This window comes from Oreochromis niloticus, linkage group LG7, assembly GCF_001858045.2.
Source record: "Oreochromis niloticus isolate F11D_XX linkage group LG7, O_niloticus_UMD_NMBU, whole genome shotgun sequence".
Taxonomy (NCBI): domain Eukaryota; kingdom Metazoa; phylum Chordata; class Actinopteri; order Cichliformes; family Cichlidae; genus Oreochromis; species Oreochromis niloticus.
In genome coordinates, this window is record NC_031972.2 from 23263230 (window position 1) to 23287356 (window position 24127).

The window sequence follows — 24127 nt, forward strand, 5'->3', positions numbered from 1 at the left end:
TTACAATCCTTCACCTGATCATTCTTTAAATCTCCTGTCTCTGTAGCTCTCTAACAGTTTTATAGCTTTAAGTTGTTTTGAGTTATGAAATTTTCTGTCAATAGTAATAATAAATTGCCAAAGAAAAAAAATAGCATTTCTTTTTATGTTAATTTAAAAGGGCAACTTACTTTACATAGCAAAGGTGTCATTTTTTACTAATCATCATTTTGCACAATTGTAGATTCTTTCTCAAGGATCTGGCACACAATAGCTTTACACAGCAGATTGCAGACACACGTCTCACATTTCAGATTTCACATGTGAACAAGAGTTTTATTTACAATGGTGTTGTGATAATATTTACAGGTGCAAAAGCCAGGAATGAGGCTAGGGTGAATGACCATGAACTATGAAGTCTCAGACAAAGTGAATTCAGTGCTATGAATGTGAACGGGAAAAATACTGAGCTAGAGCTATGAGATTACTGCGAAATTTGAACATGAACTGTGATAGGCAAAGCTCAGCAAGGGGAACAGGGGTACAGGAGCCGATGGTGGAGAGGCACTGAAACAGAGGGAGAGCTGAGTCAGAGTTGGTTTGGGAAATGACTTAGACAGATCCACAGTTGAAGCATGAAACAGCCTTACTTGTTCTCAGGTGGAGTTTAACAGGCGGGGGAGGCGAGGAGACGAGGCCTGGGTGAGTCCAGAGGAGTAATGATCCGAGATTCCAAACAGGCAGGGGGGGAAAAGCAGATGAGACTGGAGAAGACAAACTGAGAGTTTTACCAACTGTAGACACGTGAGGAGAGACCAGCGTCCAGGTGAGTGAGGTGATTGCGAGGGTGACAGAGTTTTCCAAGGAGCCATACACTAACGTAGGTTAGCAGACAATCTGGCAAAGGCTGTTTGTGAACGCTGGTCTTAAATACAGCCGGCTTGGTTAGTCTTAGGTGGTGATCCTGGAGTGATGAAGACTCCGCCCAGAGGAGGAGAGCAGTGGAGGAGTGAAAAATTACTGTGACTCACCCAGACCATGACAACCTTAGGCAGTATCATTATAAAAGTGTAGCGTACATTTTCATTGATATGCAGATGACAACCAGCTTTATCTATCCATGAAGCCAGATGGCACAGGGCAAGGCATAACATGCATAAGCACCATTTGAGTAAGAAACTGCGGAAAGCGTCTGTTTAGCAAGAGAATGAGTCTGAGACAAGGCTGGAGGGCCACCGGAGGCTCTCCGAGGTCAGATTAGAGCTAAGATAGAGAAGGGGGATATTTGTTAGGCTCGGAGCTGATATATAATAGGAGAGAGACAGAGATTGCGAAGTTAAGCCTGAAAGGGCAGAGGGCAAAAAGGAGAGCCTGCATTAAGACTTAAGGTCACTGGAGGGCATTCAGCAGAAGAAAGGTGAGGGAAGATAAGAAGGACAAGACTTGCGGGGACAGGAGAGAAGCCTGCATTAAGGCTCAGGGCCACTGATGGCCAACAGAACAGTGGGTCTGTGAAAGGCTGAAAGTTGCAGATATAGAAAAGGATATGTCATTTAAAATACTGAGGACGTATGACAACCCTTCCAAGACCATATTTAATGGCAGAAGGTAATACAGGTTGCACTGGAGAGTGAGGAAGAATAATCTTTTTTTGTTTCTTCTTCTAAAGATGGTGAGAAGGATCCAAACTTCTTGAAGAAAGCAGTGATGTGCTTCTGCGGCACATCAACTGACTAAAGAAGAGGAGGAAGAGCTGAAGAAGAAGCTGACAGACACCTCAGAGGTGCCTCTGTGGAGGAACGTAGTCAATACCAACGCCATCACCCTTCTGTGTCAGCTAATTCAAACAGCTCTCCACTCTTGCACTTATAAATCTCTGTACGCCGTATCATTACTACTGTATCAGTGTTGCAATTATTATATTTGAAAAGCACTGACCTTTTTTTTAACTCTTCCAGGTATTCGAAAGCTTAAGTGAAGTAAACCGTGCTGTAACACAGGGGCGATTCTAGGATCAGAGCTTTGGGGGTGCTGAGCACCCAGAGAGCTGCCCAGCCAGGCAAGATAAACTTTACACGTCACGATGAGACTTCTTCCCTGTCTCTGTCAGTCCCTGCATCCTTAAATGTCTCCAGTTGTCCCGAGTTCTCTCTGACTGTCTCCTTGGTGCATTTAAACCCCTGTTCCTCCCTGTCCTCGTCGTCTGTTGTCTTCGTCTCCGTTATCAGTCATCATAATTTACCATCTCTGTGCAAGTCTGCAAATTTCTTTCTTAAATCATAAGATTCTTAAATTCAACAAGTCTCTCTGTGCCTGGGTCCTCGTCACAAAACATGACATCACTGTTTTGTACATTTTAACACAATTTAATCCCACATTTGAGAAAGAAAGGCAAAACACTTTTTTTGAAAAGTCTGTAACAAAACCATCAAATCTGATCAAGGTTATTTAAATGCTGCAAAAGAAGAATGGATTGGGATAAAAAAAAATACATATCCTAACCTTAATTACTGGGGGAAAATGATGAATGATGCTCATAGTGAGTAAGAAGTAAACTGAGTGCATTTGGACAGAGATTCACTTTTAATGTGTATGTATAATATAATACAGATACATAAAAATACTCCCAAAACAGAATAAATTATTACAAATAAAAATCTTTACTGCAGATACTAATTTTACTAATTTAATAATACTAATTTTGTGTTGTAAGATTTATGAGTTTCATGCTTTCATAGTGGTACTTGGGAGAGCTTGACATTTTTCTCAGGTGGTACACACTGTAAAAAGTTTGAGAAACACTGATAAGTGTATGTGTGCTTTTGGAAAACATTTAAAGCTGCTGTACAGAATCTTTGAAACAAGCTTAAAACACTTTTAGAATATAAACAGAGCACTCTGCTTCTCTTTACAGCTCCTCACTCCACCAGGGCTGTTTGGCACTTTCTGATACTGTACTGCGACAGTCATACAGACAACTGGACAGTCCAAAAGTTGGCCCACCTATTACTGGCTGAGGTTTTAGTAGAGTTGTGGCTGAACCACATAAAAATATATCATTAATTTTAATCTCCCCAATCAATGATAATGTTGGAATGTTGTTAAAGAGGGTCAAAAATGTTTCAACCCAGTTTGTTTTGCAGCTTCTGTATAGCAGCTTTAATATAGGGAGGACACAACTTCCTGATTGTGTGAGTAAAATCAGGTTTTTTCTCTTTGTCAGTTTAATAGTTTCTGTTTTGCCTGTCACTGTTCCCTGTCTGTTTTCTTACCTGCTTCTTCCTGACCATGTACTTTCTCCTGACGTTCCCTCTTTCCTCTCTCCCTCTTTGGACTGACAATCATACACAAATAGATTGGATTCAATTAGATGAAAAATTACATTAATATGAAAAAATACTATTAAGATCACTAACAAAAAGTCCTCTCTCAGTGTACTTTCAACCAAAAGGCAAATAACCAAACCACATGAACATCTAATAAAAGATATAAATATTGAAACACTGATCCAACATTATCCTTTATTGATGGATCATTTGTTTTTACACTTTTACCTGAATGTTGCTCCTTTTTTTGAAAAAAACTTCCTTATATCCCTTATGAACCTGGCTGTCTCTCTGTACACAAACACATACACACACACACACACACACACACACAACCGTAGTTTTAAGGTTAATGGGCATCCAGTCAGTTAGCTAGTTAGTATCCATTTCAAACAGGACAGTGGTAACAACAGTAGGCTACGGACAATTTTTAGTTTTAGATTTTAAATATGCTATATAAATTTCAATGGGAGCAACAGGACGGTCAAATGTCGCTGATTTTACTACAGAGTAGGACGGATTGTAGGGCAGCAAACATTGTCGGAAAACATGTTTTCAACACTGCAGGTTACCTGGTGTAATGTTTTTCAGCTAAAAAGAAACATGGCCTGACTGCTACCTAACTATATAAAGAGTAACTGAAGGTTAAATGCAGCTAATATGTCCTGTTTTAAGCCAGGCACTTACACCTCCGCTCCGCTGCGTCTGCTGCCGCTCTGGCAGCAACAGAGCTAGAGCCAGAGTAAGGGAGAGCCGAGCTGGAACAAACCATTTTGGGAGGGGGGGTGTTATCTATACTTTTGTTGTTAAAATGTTATGTTTCAACCAAGTACTGTATGGTTTTTATATTTTTAGCAGTGTGTCACACAGACAGCAAATATTGTCCAAAAAAAGTAAGAAATCTTTGGGGGTGCTTTGATTCATTTTGGGGGTGCTGAAGCACCCCCAAAAATGGGCTAAAATCGCCCCTGCTGTAACATAATAACACATATTAGACCTCAAACATGTTGAAGTAATATATAAATATTTACACATTTATATGCTATCTATATTAACGGTAACTTTACAACAGATCTTAAATGGAGCTGCAGGTTTGTCTTCTATGATTTTATTTTTCATGAATTATAATGGACGAAATGGATTTAACGTTTTCAGACATAATTTAATTGAAAGTTTTGTGTTTAAATGCTTCATTATTGCTCGTGTTACATAAGTTTGTTACATAACTTTAAATGGAGCTTTATATTTAGCCACTCTAAAGAAGGTCTCTCCACTCCACAGCAATCTGTGCATGTTTAGAATTACTATTCATCATAAAAATGGTTCAAAAGTTTATCCCGAAATAAACTTTCATAAAGTTTCGTTTACAGTTAATGCAAAGTAATTGCAAACAAAGACTAAGGAAACAAACATTTTTAACACGATCTGTTCTTCATCTGTGTGAGCTTAGTGCCATGTGGCTCGTAAACTGTTACTTTAGAGACACCTGTTGGTTGCTGATAGTACTTGCTCCTTTTTACAGAGGTTCACTATATGGATCATATCCCCAAGTTGACTTTGTGATGGAGATCAGTGCTAAACTACAAAGTAAGAGATATTTATAAGCATAAGTCTCCCTCTTTTTTAGGGCTTTATTTTTATTTCCAAATTTATATTATTTTTTATTTAATGGAAAAAGATGAACATCTGTCTTTGATGTTTTGAGAGAGATCGATAGATCTATCAATCAATCTATGAAAACACTTTTGGAATTGGATAAACAGAAGAAAACAAATAGATGAATGGTTACACATTTACACTTAAATAAGAAACTTTTTTTTTTTTTGCTGCTACAGCTGTATGTTAGCCTGCTGTTATCAGAGAATGATAAGATGAAGGATTTGTATGCTTTACTTGACTGTTTTATTGCACTTATCAGAAGGTAAAACACCTGCAGTGTTGTGAACAAAGACCCTTCCTGATTTTCTTATTTTAATATTTATCAGACTCTCATATTTCAGATCATTAAACACATTTTTTTGTATTCAAATACAAATAAATATAAAAATGTAATTTTTAACTGATTAACCACATTTATTAAACACCCAAGTTCAATATCACAAGCCACAACCAGGCCTCATTACACCTGCTACACCTGCTGAATCAAGAAATCGCTGAAACAGAACCCATCTGACAAAATGAAGCAGTGTAAAAGATCTCAAACATCACGCCAGGACCTAAAGAAACTGAAAAACAGATCAGAAACACAGTAACTGACATCTATCAGTTTGGAAAGGTTCACAAAGCCATTTCCAAGGCTCTGGGTGTCACTGTCAATTGGCAGGCTGGACTCAAAGGCAGGACTCTGAAAACAGGGTAAATGAAGTTGCATGTAGCAGATATAATATTTACAAAACCTTCTGGCAGGGAATAATCCACAGTCTATTCACCAGATCTAGCCCTAACTATAAACTTTATCAAAAAGAAAAGTTTCAAGTCTAATTTTGAAAGTAGGGAGGGTATCTGTCTCCTAAATCCAAACATGAGAGCTGATTACACAAAAGCCTCCTGAGCTGTCCCACCCTCTCTATCCACACTGGCCTCCAGCCAAGCCACCAGGCTGTTACTGTAGAGACACGGCAGACATTGCCGGCCTATGGCCAATCCTCCTGAGGTGGTCCATCACCGCCGAAGTTGACCCGCAGTCAAGTTCCATCTCTGACGCTGTCCAGGCCCCAGAACATTTCCACAGCCTTGCACCTCACCAGTGTTTGACTTTGCAGTGCTCTGGTTCTTGTTTTTGTTCACTTGTTTTTGCACATCCTCATCAGTGAAAGATTGGCCACTAGACTGTAAGTGTAAATAGACTGCAGAGTCTACGAGGTAGCTCTTCTGTGTTCGTAACTCTCTTCAACACAAGTTGTTTTGTTTCCCTGATGTATAATTTACAACATTTGTAAATTGGCATCTAACAGTGTACACTAGGGATGTGAATCGAGAAAGAAACAGTTGCATTACGCTCCTAACACAATTTTGGTTCTTTGCAAGCATCTGCTGTTTTTTACAGGATATGTAAAACACTGATGAGCAGTCAGGCTGCTGCCTCCATTTCTACCTGTTCATGTTTCCACAGTAGAATCACCACCACAGCTACAGTGTCACACCACACTACCAAGTGTGTGGTGTGACACTGTAGCCTCAGCGTTATGTATTTTTAAATGATAATTATGAGACAATGTGTTTCAGTTATTTTACAAAGTAACATGAAAGTAATGTAGCGAGTAGTGTAATGAAGTACTTCTCAACACCGATCATAGCAAAGAGGGGAAATACCTCCAACAATGTGTTATCCCACATTATCTGAATGATATCGACATTCAAATAAATAAGACATTAGTTCAATAAGCAAATATCATATGGAGCAACTGAACATGATTTATGAGGATACAGAATTCAATTAATAAGCCATTTGATTTGACAGTTGGACTCCAATGACCCAACACCGCAGAACAGAACAACTGGTTTATATCCATGGACTAGAGGAGCCAGCATTGAGTTTGATGGTGTGAGAAAGAGGAAGTGATGTAAAGAATGCAACTGCAACTGAACACACAAGAATACAAACAAATGAGGGATAACAGATCTTTCCTAATTGAGCTTCAGCTTAAGTTTTATTTGTTGCAACGGTGACACTGAGCTTTTGAGAACTAAAAACTCTTTCTAAAATGTTTTTAAAGGTGGCCTGGATTATATCTATGCATAAACAATATAAGAGATAATTTAGCATATGCTCGCTTGAGAGGCTGAGAGGCTGAGGACTTTATGGCCACGATGTTCTGCCATTTACAGCTGAAGACTGACTATTTTTCGCAGCAGAAAAATGTCCAGCATGTAACAGCAGCACATTTATTGGTATCAGGTGATTTGTGCATGCACATGTAATGATCTCTAAGCAAGTGCAAACAGTCTTTCAACTATATTTAGACACTTGTCAGGAAGCTTTCTTAAAGCCAAATTAATGAGATTTGTGAAGCTGAACTCTAACTCTGTTCAGGTTTTCATATCTGCACTTGTAAAATAATTTCACATGGGTTCAGATTTGTGTGTGAATTGGAGCATGTATTTATGAGTGCTCGGTAATTACACATAATTCATTGAACAGATTTATTAATCTTAGTTTATGCTTGTGGATCATATCATAACTAACTTCTGAAACTAATTTAACTCCATAATCCTTGATGTGCAAATTATGAGTGTGACAAGTTATCAGTGAATGTGTTTAATAGCAATGCTTATTTTACTGATGGGCATAGGTGTCAAAATCCAAACAGATTTTTACAGTTTAACAGAGCTTTTATGTACACACTTGCAGCAACATAAATTCAGTTGGACTGAATTAAATTTAAGCTATAAGTCATTGCAATGCAAAGATTACCTGTAAGTTTTTGTTTTTAACAAACCCGGGTGTATGTACTTGAGGTATTCCCTTGTAGGGTTAATAATTAACAATATTATTTGGTAAACAGTTACACATTTTAACACATTTTTCAGGTCAACATTCTTGAATCAGTAACGTTCATATGCGCATCCACCTTCAGCCAACTGGAGTATGTGTTAATGTCTTAGACAAACCCACTCTTTGTTTTCCCTTCTTCTTCATCTACACTATCTACGCCTCCTGCTTTCATCTCCCTCTCACATGCACACCAAAGGTTATAAAGGTAATCGCTTTCTGCAAACGCTTCAAACAGAGCCGACTCAAGCAACACTGCTGCTGTCTGTCTCAGCCAAAATGTCTCAAGATTATTCTTATTTTGGATTCTCTTATATAAACAGAAATGCAGAAAATGATGCAAAAAACACCACGGCTCTTAATAATGCTGCAGATATCTCTGTTATTGTGGTGTACTTCCTGGTCGTCTTGGCAGTTGGAGTTTGGGTAAGTTTTGCAATCACTTTTTAAAACCAATCTCTCTGCAATTCCTCAATATGAATTGTTTACAGCTAAGAAGATTTAGTATAGTTTGTATGTTAAAGTGTCCTAATGTGTCCTAAAAGCCCGACTCCAAAAAAGTCAGGACACTGTGTAAAATGTAAATGAAAACAGAATCCAATGTTTAGAAAATCTCATAAATTCATATATTATTTCTAGTGGACCATAAAAAAATATACCATTGTAAAAAAAATATCCTAATTATGTGGATTAGGCCAACATGACTAAAACGTCCTTCAGCGTCGTCTGTTACTGTTTTGCACATATTTAAGGATTTTCTAAAATGTGCCTTTGTCCTGTTACAGTCTATGGTCCACACTAACAGATCCACTGTAGGTGGCTTCTTCCTTGCAGGGAGGAGTATGGTGTGGTGGCCGGTGAGTATCTTTATATTTAGAATTAGATGCTTTACAGTATTCTTCCTGCATTTAGAGCCATTAACAATTTTTTATTGCTTTGTTCCAATGGGTAGAATAAAATGTGATGTAAGGTATCATAAAAGAAGCATTTTATGGCACGGTGGTGGAATGATTATCATGGTCACGTCACAGCGAGAACGTCCCCCAGGTTCAAATCCTAACATGCAATTTAGGATAGCTGATCATACTACATGGACCACGGATGTGAGATAGATAATGTGCTGTATTAATGTGTGGTTAAAATATGACTACTAGTCTAAAGCATGTTGAAAGCACAGGGTTTTTCCCAGGTGCCTGGTTTCATCTCCTAAAAAATGCATGTTAGGTTCATTAGTGATTCTATACTGACCGTGGATGTGGGGTCGATAAACATGCTGTATGATTAGGTTTGGTTACTAGTCTAGTTTTGAATGGAGATTAAGAACAGTAAAGTCCCATATAAATATGATTTATGGAGTTATTTGAGGTTAACAAATTATCTTAATTACTTCTAAGTAATCAAATGTGTAAATCATTTAATATTTACACAATATACTGAGAATATGGGCAAAGATAAAAAGTATGGGTGGCAGTCGATTAAAAAATTAATCTAATTAATTAGAGGCTTTGCAATTAATTAATCTTGATTAATCACATTTAATCACACAAGAAAATTTTCCCCAAAGTGCAAATGTTTTTTAATTTTAAAGGGTTTTAGTGGACGACAGAATAAATATTAGACATTGACATGAATATTGTCAACTCAAGCTCTTTTAATTTATGGGGAAAAGGATTTAAACTGTATTTAAATGCAAAACAGAAAAAATAATAATATCCCTGGCCAAAACTGGACACACTTAAAAGTAATGTTATTTTAAGTACTTTAAGTACTTAAAGTACTTAAGTTATTTTAAATAATAATAGTTGCCTACTGGTGGGGGTCAGAAGGCCCGGTGGTGCCAGTGCCCAGCAGCCTCGCCTCTGTCAGTGCGCCCCAGGGCAGCTGTGGCTACAATGTAGCTTGCCATCACCAGTGTGTGAATGTGTGTGTGAATGGGTGGATGACTGAATGTAGTGTAAAGCGCTTTGGGGTCCTTAGGGACTAAGTAAAGCGCTATACAAATACAGGCCATTTACCATTTTTAATAATAATAATTTCAACATAAAATGCAGTTTTAATTCTTAAAAAAATAAGGCAGAAACGTAAAAGGTTATTTGACCAGCTTCACCTTTAAACTCTGAGTAACCTTAACCAACATTTTGTACATTAGGCTAAAACAGTGTGGTCATCGAACATTTTAGTGCAAAAAATAACAAACTCACTGGACACAATACCTCCATGCTTATTTATTGTCCACCTCTTTCAGACAGTTACTTAGAAAGAACTAGCCTGTTTACTTTTTCAGAGCTCAAAGCAGTTCTCTTTTTTGTTACAATGTGACCTGCAAGTGAGAACAGTCTCTCACATGGGACAGAAGCGGCAGGACTAATCAAATACTGGCAGGCCAGGACTGGGTTGATCCCCGCTCGACTGGACCACCACTGCAGCGGATAGTCTGTCTCGCTGATGGTGATTTTCTGCTCTGTACAAACTCAGGGCCCCGTTACACAGGGCTTCCTCATCTGAATCTGGAGCACAATTTCTAACCCCCTATCTTCTACCACTGATAGTGGTCTACAGTCCAGAGCAATACATTTTGCGAGAGAATTTGTATGTTTGTCCGATTTTGACTTACTAATTTTGGTCCTGAAACCAGTCATTTCATCAAGTTTGGGCTGCCGACACCTTTTGTTGGTACTCGAACTGCTAGCGCTAACAGCTCCCACGGCTTCTGTGCTCGCTGCAACATGTTTTGCATTTAGATGGTAGGTTAAAGTGCTTTGGTGGTATGCAAACTCCCTTTTGCGCTTTCTTCTGATTCTTCCATTTTTGTAACTGTGTGCATCAGTGTGATCGGTATACAAGGATATCGTGCATTGGCAAAAGTTCCCCTTTGATTCCACTTTGAAATTAATTCATCGCAATTCACAAGTTAAATTCCCACACCTAATAAAAAGCATAACCAAGTGGAGTCTTGAATGAATTCTTAAGTCTCCTTAATTTACAAATGGACCTACTGACAGATTTAACTGTGCTCTCCACAGATCGGAGCATCGCTGTTTGCCAGCAATATTGGCAGTGTCCATTTCGTAGGAATTGCTGGTACTGGAGCAGCTGCAGGAATAGCCATTGGTGGATTTGAATGGAATGTGAGTAACTGTTCCTGAGCCACTCATCCATTATCACTTGTTATATAGAAGAATTTCTCACCTCTGATTCTGTATCAGTTCATGTCAGCTTATAGTTTATTGATTTTTATGAGGCTCCATCGTGCAGAGGAAAGAAGGATGAAAGTAAACAGGATTCCTGATTATTGCATAATGTGTGTTTCAGGCTCTTTTTGCCATTGTTATCCTGGGATGGATCTTTGTGCCCATCTACATTAGAGCTGGGGTAAACAAAAGCCCTCATATATTTATTTATTTACCCTTTCTAAATATGCAATGAGTAATGAGTAAAATCTCATGTTTTGTGGATGTATTTAGATCGTCACCATGCCCGAGTACTTGAAGAAGAGGTTCGGAGGACAGCGCATTTGCATTTATCTCTCTCTTCTTTCCCTTGTCTTGTATGTCTTCACCAAAATTTCAGTAAGTTCCTGAAAGAAAATCAGAGAATATTTCTATTGTACCTGTTTTGGATGGTCCTAAATGAAATCCTACATTTTTTTTCTCCCCATTCAGGCAGACATTTTCTCGGGTGCAATTTTCATCCAGCAGGCCTTTGGGTTGAATATCTACCTCGCTGTTATTGCACTTCTAGCGATTACGGCACTGTATACTGTCACAGGTTTGTACACAGAGAAAAAATCATTTCGTATTTTACTGAACTTACAAACAGACATTTCCTCATAAACTACCCAAGATGTAATATCTACAGTTATATTATGACTGGGGGTAAAGTCTTCTCAAGGCCGTACATGGAGATGTAGACACAGGCCACACACACACACACACACACACACACACACACACACACACACACAATCGCTCTCTTTCTTCATTGTTGGTTTATCTTTGCTGAGTTGCTGTGGTTGATTGCCATGGACTATGATAAGCCTGAATTGGCCTTCTGTTACTGTTTTGTAACAACGTATCCACAATTACAAGTTTTATAAGAATGAGTAGTTACGCAATGATGTGATGAGTTTATTGAAGAGGTATTTTTTATGTATATTAATGCTGATAAAATCTCAAGTGATTAAGTGACGATTTTCACAGACTGATAACATCATATATTTTATCCCAGGTGGACTGGCAGCAGTGATCTACACAGACACTTTACAAACCTTTATCATGCTTATTGGATCATTCATTCTGATGGGCTTTGGTAATATGAAATATTTTACATACAAATCATTTATTGGAAAGTTACAAAAATAAATAAAAATGCTGATCTAACTTGCACATGATTTTTCTCAGCTTTTAATGAAGTGAAGGGATATGAAAACTTTGAGAAACTCTACATGCAAGCTGTCCCCTCAATCACGGGTAACGTCAGTGCAAACTGCTATGAGCCCCGACCAGACTCCTTCCATCTCTTCAGGGATCCAGTTACAGGAGACCTCCCATGGCCTGGTCTCGTATTTGGACTCACTATTCAGTGCATCTGGTACTTTTGCACTGATCAGGTGAGTTAAGCAAATAAGCATTGGGCAGCTCAACTGCAGTTTTCAGCAACCAGTTTGTAGTCAAAAACCGAGACACATTCAACTGATTGCCTCGGTGTGTTCATATATTCATACTAAATTCTACTATTTCTATACGAACAAATCAATTGAAAGAAATTCATGTTCAAGGTGTTGAAAATGCAGATAGAGTCTTGGATCGAGCTATGAGTAAATAGGGTGAAGCAGAGATGAGGAAGAACTGGGTTGCATGAATAGGAATCATAAAGGCAGAATGACAGACAAGCACTGAGATTTAAAAGTATGCAGAGAGGAGAGTAAGTAGCAAGGAGAGGGCAGTGAAAAATGACTGGACAAGAGCAAGGATGTCAGGACTGAGTCTAATGTGGGAAGTGGATGTAAAGAATAGACCGAATAGAAAAGCAGGTAGATGAGTGATTATAGATCTTCCCTATTAATCTTATGTGTAAAGTTATTTTAATAACAAAAGATTATTTGAAAGAACTGATCCATGATTTATTAAGACACAGAATTCAATTAAGTTGTTTGGCAATTAGACTCAGATGACCCATCATACCAGATTACAAATCCTGAGATGATTTAAATTAAAACAAGAGTTCACAAAAGAAAAACATAAGAGCCTGGGAAGATCAGTGCTGTATAATATAAAGCACATTCAAATTAGCAGCTACATGAACAAAGGAACAGACTATAGTCAACTGATGAAAAGGTCCAGATAGCAAACAGGAAAGAGGGAAGCAGGATAGAAAATGAGCCTGCGATAAAAGCTCAAGGGCCATCAGAGGCCAGTAGAGAGTGATATGAACCTGCGATAAGACTTGTGGGTTGACAGAGGTGAGTAGGAAGAAAAAGGCCTGTAATAAGGCTGGAAAGCTGTTGGGGGCCAGGCCAGAGCCTGCATTAAGGCTGCAATGTGACAGAGGTCAGGAAAGGAGGAGAGAGAGAGAATTTTGGCTCAAGGCCTGTCAGAGGCAGAAGAGAGTGTGAGCCTGCGCTAAGGCTTAAGGGCCATCACAGGCCAGGATGGAAAGCAGAGAGTCTCCAAAAGGCTGGGAGTTCAGAAAAGAAGAGAGAGCCTACAATATTGCTCAAGGGCCAATGGAGGCCAGGAGAGAGAGCACAGAACCTGCAAAAGGCTGAGAATTGGCAATGGTCAGGAGATACAAGAGTCTGCAATAATACTGGAAAACCATTTGAGGCAAGGAGAGCAGAAAGAGAGCCTACAATAGAGATTGTAGGCTAATAAAGCCCAGAGAACAAAGTACTTGTAAACAGTAATAGATATTTGAATAAAGGTGGAAAAAGGCTAAAACTCACTTTACGTCTTCTTACCACGAATTTAACATTTGAGTGACTTGAACATGAGGAGCAGAAACCACAGATAAAGAAGACATGGATGAAGAGAAAAAAACACATGGATATGTCATGATGCTGGAATTTAAGAAGAATAGGCCGCTGCTGATCATAACAAGACAAGGCACAAAGCCTTGTGAAGCTGCTGAAGCACCACCTGCCTAGCCTAGAGGTAGCAACCTTAGTCAGAGTGGAAAGAGTGGTGCAGCTGATCATTGGGTGGTTTTGCTCCATGATGAGCACTCCTTGTCTTGCACTCAGGGCCCCATCATCAACCCTAGACTCTCAACCCAACTTGAGAGACCACTGAGGAATCTTCTAATCTGACTCAACGACGGTGTCACCTCCCCCAACATGTCAAAGATTTTGACACAGACATGTGGGTTGTTGGGAACAGCTAACCTCCTAGGTGAGGGCTGTGTGGAGTGTGGGAGTGTCTAAATGTAATTTCCCATCATGCCTCTGGAACACTGTGTTTCATATTGAATTTAAGAAAATTATGTTTACTGTTATTGTTATGTAGCTGTTATAGTTTGTTCCATGCTGCAGGTCTGTGTAGATTTATACATGTTCTTTATGATGGACAAGAGATGTAAATGTTATAAGTTATGCACAGTGATAGTAACCTCCTGGAAGCACAGTGTTAGTATGCAGAATAAAAGAGCACAGCCTTTGGAGTTGTAGGGTTTACAGCAGTATTTGAAGATTCAGTGCCTCCTTGTGAGTTTCTTGCTTTCTGATTTCTCAGCTCGCTGCAATATTGTACAATTACAATACTTCACAGTGAATCTGGGTATATGAGTAAATGTTGCTTACCACCCATCATTGTTCTACCATTATTTCCTAATTGTAGGTGATTGTGCAGCGCTGCCTCTCTGCCAAGAGTCTCTCTCACGTGAAAGGAGGTTGTATCCTATGTGGTTACCTGAAGATACTGCCCATGTTCCTCATGGTTTTCCCCGGGATGATTAGCAGGATCCTGTACACAGGTGAGTGTGGTGTGTGGTTTTAAGAGTCTGTTACATGTAACCTATGTAGCAAGCTTACTGGTATATTAAAAGTTGTGATAAACAGACATACTGCGGATTTTCTTGCCTTTAATCTAGATGTGGTAGCATGTGTGGATCCAGATGAATGTGAAAAACACTGTGGGACCAAGGTGGGCTGCAGCAACATCGCGTATCCGAAACTGGTCGTGGAACTCATGCCTAAAGGTTGGTGACCTTTGTTTTATTAACTGTTAATAATTGCAGATTTTTTTATATTTCTGCTTTTTAATCTGTTACTCTATTTCAGGCTTGCGAGGTCTTATGCTGTCTGTGATGCTGGCCTCTTTGATGAGCTCCCTTACCTCTATCTTCAACAGTGCCAGTACTCTCTTCACCATGGACATTTACACTAGGATCCGGCGCTTTGCTAGTGAGAAGGAACTCATGATTGCTGGCAGGTAAAACACGTTTTTGTTGTTGTGTCTGATACAATGATTGTCTAAATTGTTGAATACTGATTGCATTTTTTTCAACTATGTACAGAGTGTTTATCTTGGCCCTGATTGGTGTGAGCATAGCATGGATTCCTGTGGTGCAGGCTGCCCAAAGTGGTCAGCTCTTTGTCTACACTCAATCCATCACCAGTTACCTTGCCCCACCTGTTGCAGCTGTCTTCTTGCTTGCCATTTTTTGCAAACGTGTCAATGAGACTGTGAGTTGCCCCCTTGATTCAATGTTTGCTTGCCCTTTTCATGAAATAAAAAAGAAATCTGTTCTTCAGTGTGGTTTTGTGCACTGACAGAATCCTTCACATAATCTGGGATTTAGTCAGGAAAATGTTATCAAGAGCAAAGCTTTTGTCATTTGACATTTTGAGAAAAACAGTTTACGTTTTTGCTGAGTGTTAGGGATAAATGATTAAACCAATCTGTAAGTCTGTAGAGAAAAATAAGCCAAGTAGTTCATAGCTCGGCTTAGTAGATGGACTGGGAATAAAATAGAGCTGTCAGAGTGCTTCTTGGCAAAAGTAGTTATTTCCACCCACAACCACTGAAAAAGTTCAATTATTAATACGTTGTTTAACTATTACAAAATTTCCACATCATGATTGAAATGTAAAACCAACATTTCATTAAAATGCAACATTGCTGTAAGCACTAGGCCACCAAAAAACTTTTCATCCCCATGGTAACTTGGCAGAAACTTACTACTTAAAACTCAGCAAGTCAGAAGAATTGTGAGCCCCTGCTTTCGAAGTCTGTATTCATAATTAAATTGCAAAATTTCATTGTCTTATAGTTATCTCTGGTTTCCATACAAATAGTCACTTTCTATGTGTGGAGAATCAGCTTGCCATAAGTAACATCCCAGTAGGTCCTGGTCAAAAAATAGTATTACACTTGGGCAAAAGTGGTAAATATTGCTTCATGAACTGTCCAACTACTTTTTGTAGACACTATTTTTATATTTTGGATGCGTACATATTAAACACAGGATGCATGTTAGCTAATAAGAGTTACAAATGCTGGTATGTTAATATACTGTAAGAATCATGATTCCAGCTTCATGTTTAATATGCAGCTAAATGTAGCGCAGATTCAATCTCACTTTTAGCAAGAAGCATTTATCCAAAACTATTTCTTCAAATACAATATACATGTTGCTATCTATCACTATATTACTATATTGTATTTATTTACCTTTTTTCAATTTATAGTCATGTTTTTCTTTTTTTCTTTCTTTCCACAGGGTGCATTTTATGGCCTCTTAATAGGGCTGTGTATCGGCTTGAGCAGGATGATTACTGAGTTCATTTATGGGACAGGTAGCTGTGCTGTCCCCAGTAACTGTCCCACTATCATATGTGGAGTTCACTACCTTTACTTTGGGCTCATTCTGTTTGTCATCTCCGGCATCGTCATGCTGGCAGTGTCTCTCATGACCAAACCTATTGACGACAAACATGTAAGTTTTTAATTTACCAAAGGTGAGCATTCACTGAAAGACACCAAACTACCAATGCACCTGTAAATAGTTGTATAGAGTATGAGATTTCATGGTCATTGATCACACATCAGTGACACAGAGAGCCGTAGTCCCTACATTTACAGTTGCCTCTACACTCCTGCTTTTTTCTTCTGTCTTGCTGCCTCCTAACACACCTTCCCTCTGTCCTCATCTTCCAGCTTCCACCAGACTGATCTAGTATGGAAATTTAACCTGCTTTAACCTTGATATCTGCCTTGTTAAACTGTGTTTAATCAGTTATTAATAAACAAAATAAAATGATACATTTTCTGATAACATTTTTCACCACATTTTGTGCTGTGTGACTAGCTGTATCGACTGTGCTGGAGCCTGAGGAACTGTACAGAGGAGAGGGTCGATCTTGAGATGGATGATTGGACTGATAACCAAGACTCCAACAGTGTGGACTCAGACGGTAATGAGCTGACATACGCAGCAGAGTAAAATATAACACAGTAAATATGCATTCATACATATAAACAAATACATGCAAACTTTCTTTTCTCTTGTTTCTGCTTTTGCAGATGATGAGCCTGGCTTCTTGAAGAAAGCGGTGATGTGCTTCTGCGGCCTGGAAACCAAAAAAGCTCCCAAACTGACTAAAGAAGAGGAGGAAGAGCTGCAGAAGAAGCTGACAGACACCTCAGAGGTGCCTCTGTGGAGAAATGTAGTCAATGTCAACGCCTTCATCCTTCTGTGTGTAGCTGTGTTCTGTCATGCCTATTTTGGCTAAGAGTCAGCTGATTCCAACTGCTCTCCGACTCTCTAATTTATACAAATTGAACAGACTGCTCAGTAGGCCTCAGCCCTAAAACCCTGTTTAAACCTTATATTTTTAGAGCACTGTGTTTTTCTTTATCGTTTCCTGGTATTTAAAAGTTTAAGTGAACCAGTAGACAGTACTGTAATATATTAATACGTATTAGACTTAAAAAATGTTGAAGAGGTGCATAAATATGTACACATTTGTATGCTATTTATTGTTCTAAAATGTCTGAAGATCATTTGGGCTAAGTATGAATTTTCTTCTATATCTTAATGGTAAGTTTGAAATATTTTGTGAATGAAGCTGCAGGTTAGCCTTCACTTGTAAAGAACAATCCAGCACTGTGATCTGTGATCACCTTTGGGCTCTTGTTTGTGTAGGTATTCTGAACCATTATTACATTTAGCTTTCATTACAGTGGTCACCAGGACATAAAACCCTTGTGTATAAAATCACTATTCAGATCAGACAAAAATACTACAAACGTTTATCCTCAAATAATGTATCATGACGTTTCTTCTACCACCATCTTTTCTGTTGCAGAACTCTCTCAGAGTTACACTCTGGTGCCATATCTTTTTCTTATATCTTCTCTGGCCTTCAGGCAATATAAAAAAGACAATATAAAACCAATAAAACCTTAACTGACCAAATAGTAACTACAATAATAACTTTATTATGCCGATGCCATAAAAAAATTTTGCTGAGTTTGGTGAATCATACGTTCATGGAATGCAGGGTGTTGCTTTTTGGGAACCACACCTACGCCACACAGGGATACCTGTGTCTTCGCAACCAAATAATTACTACAAGCTAAGAGCAACCTTTGAGCATTACAGGTGAGAACAGAGCCTTGAACACTATCTTGTGGTTTGTTTATCAGGTTTCATGCAAAGTAACTGGAAACACAGCGTAAGGAAAGAAACATTTTATTTTAACACAATCTGTTCTTCACCTGTCAGAGCTCAGTGACATCTGGCTCATAAAGCTGTTACTGTAGGGACACCTACTGGCAGCTGATAGTAGTTGCGTCTTTAGTCACCTCATAATATTTTTTGCTTATGCTGCATCTATTTATTCCTGCTCTGTCCACTCTGATGCTGTAATATTGTGAATTTCACAACTGCTGGAATAACAAAGACTATCTTATCCAAATGATATTAACATGCAAAGGTTCACAACATCAACTGTATCCATCCATTAACTATAACATACATACATAAAAATCATACATATCACCCTCTTCTGATGTCTTTCCTTTGTTGTTTTGGTGTTGTTGTTTGGTTTGGCTGAATATTGCAGGTAACATTTTTAATTCTGACATTGGTTCTCATGTATTTTTCAGCCTGTCACAGACCTCCTCAAAAAGCAGTGAGACTAATAAATAACCTAGAAAGGGGGGGGGGGGACATGTTTTATTATTATTATTTCCTGTGAATATTAGCTGTCATAGACTTGCAGTAAGTGAGAAAAAATATTTCCTTGTTTCCTTGACATGAGTGAGACAAGTTATCAGTGACGGTATTTGACGGCTATTCTTGTTTTACTTATCAACGAAGCTGTCAAAATCAGTTTATCAGTGACACAGCAAATGGTTAAAGTTTAACAGAGCTGTCATGTACACACTTGCAGCATCCTAAACTGGATTCTACTTTATTAAATTTGGGCTATAACCCACTGCAATACAAATACTACCTGTTAGTTTTTTGTGTTTGGGCAACCCCAGTATCTTCACTTCAGGTATTTCCTTGTAGGTTTATAATTAACAATATTATTTGCTAAACGGTTACATATTTTAACACATTCATTTTTAAACCAACATTTGTGAAACTGTAAGATTTACATGTGCATTCACTTTCAACTAGCATGTGTTTTAATGATTTAGATGATTAAATCATGATCAATGATTAAATCCACTCTTTATTACCCTCTTTTACATCTATGCCTCCTTCTTTGACACACTATCTCTCCAACACACACACCCAGACACACAGACACAACCACACACACACACACACACACACACACACCAAAGGTTATAAAGGTAATCGCTTTGTGTAAATGCTTCAGACAAGCAGGGACAGCTCGAGTAACACTGCTGTTCTCCATCCCAGCCAAAATGTCACAAGATTATTCGTATTATGGATTTTCCTACATAAATAGAAATGCACAAAACAACACAGGCAACACCGTGGCCCTTAGAAATGCGGCAGACATCTCCGTTATCGTGGTGTACTTTCTGGTTGTCCTGGGGGTTGGAGTATTGGTAAGTTTTGCAATCCTTCGCCTGATCATTCTTTAAATCCCCTGTCTCTGTAGCTCCCTAACAGTTTTATAGCTTTAAGTTTTTTTGATCTATGAAATTTTCTGTTAATCGTAGTAATGAATTACATTGCCAAAGAAAAAAATAGCATTTCGTTTTGTGTTAATTTGAGAGGCAACTTACTAAGTAACAAAGGTGTCATTTTTTACTAATCATCATTTTGCACAGTTATAGATTCTTTCTCAGCAACCTCGTACAATAGCTTTCCACAGCAGATCGCAGACACATATTTCGCATTTCATAATATTTATTTATCTTTTACTGTGATATCTTTAAATTGTGTGAAATCACCCACAATTTTAAAAATAAGAATTATACCATACGAACAAAATTACTGAGCCACGTAACCATCACACCTACAGGAGCTGCTAGGCCATGGAAATACATCCTATGAAGTGCCCAGTTTGCTCTGATGTTAGTGCCACAGGAGGGTTATGCCTCAGGACTCAAACTGTAACCCAAGCTCTGTAACTTTACATGGTCTGCTAATTTGTAGCTGAGTTGTTGCTAAATGTAATATCTAGGAGGGAAAAAACTTAAGTGCCTAGTTGCAACACTGGCATTCTATTACACTGCAGTTCTATTATTTTAAAATGACTCATTCTTCCACAAATATTTTTAAAGCACATTGTATGGCTAGGTGCTTGATTTTATACACCTGTGGCAATGGAACTGAAAACTTAAGAGTTGTGGCCTGATACTTTTGTCCATATATACTGTATGTGATGCTTATGAACAGATTGTCAGAGTAGTGTGTTGCTATTTTGCACAGATTTATTGACCATCAAAAATTGTTCTATTACAGGCTATGATCCGCACCAACCGATCCACTGTAGGTGGCTTCTTCCTTGCAGGGAGGAGTATGGTTTGGTGGCCGGTGAGTATCTTTCCTTGGCAGGCTCCTTTACTTTATAATCCATGCAAAGTAATTAGTTTTTAGTGTTTTGTTCTAATAGATGGAATATAATGTGATTAAGGGTGTCATAATAGAAGAATTTTATGAATTGTCATATTTTTATTAGAGCAATCAAGTGTGTAAAACCATTTAGTACTTATTTAATGTGCTGAGTATATGACCTTTGAAAAAACCCCATAATGGATTCTGATTGTTAAAACAAAGCTACTAACAGACTGAACTGTGCTCTCCACAGATCGGAGCATCGCTGTTTGCCAGCAATATTGGCAGCGGCCACTTTGTAGGAATCGCTGGTACTGCTGCAGCTTCGGGAATAGCCATTGGTGGATTCGAATGGAATGTGAGTAACTGTTTTTGAGCCGGTTATATCACTTCTCATGTATTTCTTGTGCCTGATACTTTATCAGTTATCTTTCTCAGGTCAACTGATAGATTTTTATGAGAGCTCCACCCTAAGGACGATGAAATGAAACAGGATATCTGATTATTTCTTCTATATTTGTGTTTTTCAGGCTCTTGTTGTGGTCGTCATTCTGGGATGGCTCTTTGTGCCCATTTACATTAAAGCTGGGGTAAACAGAACATTAATGCTACACACTGGCCTTAAAGTTCCTTATATGTATTAATTCCCCTATCCAAATGGGCATTCATAACCACTGTGTTTATCTACAGTGTGAGTAATGAGTAAAATCTCATGTTTTGTGGATGTATTTAGATCGTCACCATGCCTGAGTACTTGAAGAAGAGGTTTGGAGGACAGCGAATTCGCATTTATCTCTCTGTTCTCTCCCTCTTCTTGTATGTCTTCACCAAAATCTCAGTGAGTCCCTCCAAGAGCTGCAGAACACACTGTTCCATTTGTGGATGATCTTGAATAAAATCCTGCATTTTTTTACCTTTCCCCATATAGGCAGACATGTTCTCGGGTGCAATTTTCATCCAGCAGGCACTTGGGTTGAATATCTACCTCGCTGTTATTGCACTTCTAGCGATTACGGCACTGTACACTGTCACAGGTTTGTACACAGGAAAAATACACTTCCTTTTCTACGGAACTTATACATTGACATTTTCCTCATAAACTACAGCAAGAAGTGCTATCTACAAAAATGATATAATGACTGGGGGTAAAGTCTTCCCAAGCCCATATGGGGTGATGTAGACACACGCCACATACACACAATCTCTTTCTTTCCTCATTGCTGGTTTATCTTTGCTGAGTTGCTGTGGTTAATTGCCCATGGACTATGATAAGCCTGAATTGGCCTTCTGTTGCTGTTTTGTAACAACAGATCCACGATTACAAGTTTTACAGAATGAGTAGTTATATAATGACATGATGAGGTGATTTTTGTTCTTTCAAACAAGTGTAGTCTGTTAGTTGTGATAAAATGTCAAGATTTTAGGTGAAAATGCTTACAGATTGATAACATCATATTTTTTCCCAGGCGGACTGGCAGCAGTGATCTACACAGACACTTTACAGACCATCATCATGGTTATTGGATCATTCATTCTCATGGGCTTTGGTAATATGATGCTTTTCATACAAATTATCTGTTTGAAATTTTAAAAAACAAGTCTAATTTTCATATGATTTTCCTTAGCTTTCCATGAGGTGGGCGGCTATGTAAACTTTGAGAAACTTTACATGCAAGCTGTCCCCTTAATCACGGGTAACGTCAGCGCAAAGTGCTATGAGCCTCGGCCGGACTCCTTCCATATCTTCAGAAATGCAGTTACAGGAGACCTCCCATGGCCTGGTCTTGTGTTTGGACTCACCATTCAGGCTACCTGGTACTGGTGTACTGATCAGGTGAGTAAAGCAATGAGCAGGATCATTGGGCACCTCAATAGTTTTTAGCAATCATTCACAACAAATCTGTGGTCATAAACACTGACTCAGCCAACTGATTTCCTCACATGCATGTACATGCACATTCATGCCCGTTCATACAGATTTTTTTAAAACAATATTCAAAAAGCAGTCTGCAGTGAGAGGATAGCCATGCTTTTAGTTTAGACACTGGACACTAACATTGGATCTCAGTGAGAGCCTGACACCAATACATGTGACATAGAGCGCACACAAACGAAACATTATGGTATATCCATTTTCCGTTACAGAAGAAGATGATTTGCTTCTTTGGTTTACTCAGCAAACATTTTGAGTTCAACCACAAAGACTGAAAGTGGTTTGAAATCCATGACAACCACTTACCCACCCAATCTATCATTCAGCCAAGTCCCCCTTATGCTCAGAATCAATTGGCCAGACTGTTGATTTAAGCTTGATTTATAGTACTGTATTACTACAGCCTGACGTTCAGCTTTCTAGAAATGTTCATACACGTTGCGCCAATGCAGACATCAACAAGGTCTGCATGGTAGTAATATGCCATGTAAATAGAGTATATCGATTAGCATAAGGATAATACATCTGCTAAACCAAAGAGACTGCAATTGTATCTAGTTTGCTCATAATCCTAACACGAACACCATATGTTGGGTTTTTAATTTTCATAGCTCTGACAATTCAAGTAAAAGCAATCACTGTTCCAAATGTAGTCAGTTTATTTTCACACCAGCTCATAAGTACAAATGTAAAAATGCATTTTTTTTATGTCTGGATTTATAAGTGATTACACTACTGTTGTTTTATACATAAGAGGATTAGCCAGACAACAGGACCCTGGAATATATGCTCTTTGAGGTGAGCGTTTTAAAGCAACCACGAGAGTCTGACATATTTTTTGGCGGGCCAATATTAGCTATTGGCTGTTCCAACAGTTTCAGCATTTATAAGGCTGATGAATTAAATTTCAAAAAGATGATCACAATGCACTCTGTAACATCCCTGCTGGCAATACAAAGTAAACAAGTAAATAGCAATACATAACAGATGCTAGAGAAATTGGTTTATGTTTCGTGTCTCTGAAGGTGTATCCTGTGTGGATACAAATAAATTAAATGCGCCCATAAAAACCACTGTTTTCATGATAGTTGATGATTTCGAGATTATTACTTTTTATTTAACACCATGCACACAAAGCCTGCTCCAATGTCACTGGACAAGAGGGCTCAAGAAAGCAGATAAAAGCTTCTAGTACCCAAAGTATTTTCCTTGACTACATATTCTACATATTTTTTTCTAAAAACATGTCTCGTTGAAGCTATTGCTCTTGAATGTTTAACATATCATATGATTTATGAAATCTTGGTTTGAATGTACTGTTCTACAAGTATAATATTTTCCATTGAATCTCAGTGAACTAGAAATAACAACTACCACCAAATTTAAAAGTACAGTAAATGTGCGTAAAATGAT

General features: G+C 38.4%; 2 protein-coding genes and 1 long non-coding RNA gene across 7 annotated transcripts in view; 2 read left to right on the forward strand and 1 right to left on the reverse strand.

The window, feature by feature from the left end:
• LOC100699287 (sodium/glucose cotransporter 1) overlaps positions 1–19477 on the forward strand; it is a 39958-nt gene extending 20481 nt beyond the window's left edge. Inside the window, exon 16 of the transcript XR_002062748.1 lies at positions 18863–19477. The gene's annotated coding sequence lies outside the window, so the exon portion shown is untranslated. The remainder of the gene's footprint in view (positions 1–18862) is intronic.
• LOC100699559 (sodium/glucose cotransporter 1) overlaps positions 1–24127 on the forward strand; it is a 29332-nt gene that overhangs the window by 49 nt on the left and 5156 nt on the right. The window contains exons 1-15 of one of the 4 annotated variants that reach the window (XM_019361133.2): positions 8021–8223; positions 8583–8654; positions 10821–10925; positions 11110–11169; positions 11262–11366; positions 11460–11565; positions 12025–12105; positions 12198–12406; positions 14631–14766; positions 14884–14991; positions 15074–15224; positions 15310–15478; positions 16516–16731; positions 17104–17209; positions 17319–18863. In XM_019361133.2, coding sequence (XP_019216678.1) covers positions 8077–8223; positions 8583–8654; positions 10821–10925; positions 11110–11169; positions 11262–11366; positions 11460–11565; positions 12025–12105; positions 12198–12406; positions 14631–14766; positions 14884–14991; positions 15074–15224; positions 15310–15478; positions 16516–16731; positions 17104–17209; positions 17319–17527 — 1980 coding nt within the window. In that variant the 5' untranslated portion in view covers positions 8021–8076 and the 3' untranslated portion in view covers positions 17528–18863. Of the gene's footprint in view, positions 1–8020; positions 8224–8582; positions 8655–10820; positions 10926–11109; positions 11170–11261; positions 11367–11459; positions 11566–12024; positions 12106–12197; positions 12407–14630; positions 14767–14883; positions 14992–15073; positions 15225–15309; positions 15479–16515; positions 16732–17103; positions 17210–17318; positions 18864–19618; positions 19827–20688; positions 20761–21034; positions 21140–21311; positions 21372–21514; positions 21620–21709; positions 21816–22247; positions 22329–22406; positions 22616–24127 lie in introns of those variants that run through there. The other 3 variants (XM_019361132.2, XM_019361131.2, XM_019361130.2) reach the window with 3 other exon arrangements.
• On the reverse strand, positions 4–4008 carry LOC109202810 (uncharacterized). 2 transcript variants are annotated; one of them, XR_002062750.2, is made up of 4 exons: positions 3993–4008; positions 3252–3313; positions 630–743; positions 4–546 (listed from the first exon to the last, which is right to left on the reverse strand). It is a non-coding gene; the product is annotated as an uncharacterized LOC109202810 (long non-coding RNA). The 2 variants fall into 2 exon arrangements; XR_002062749.2 differs by lacking the exon at positions 3993–4008 and adding an exon at positions 3534–3587.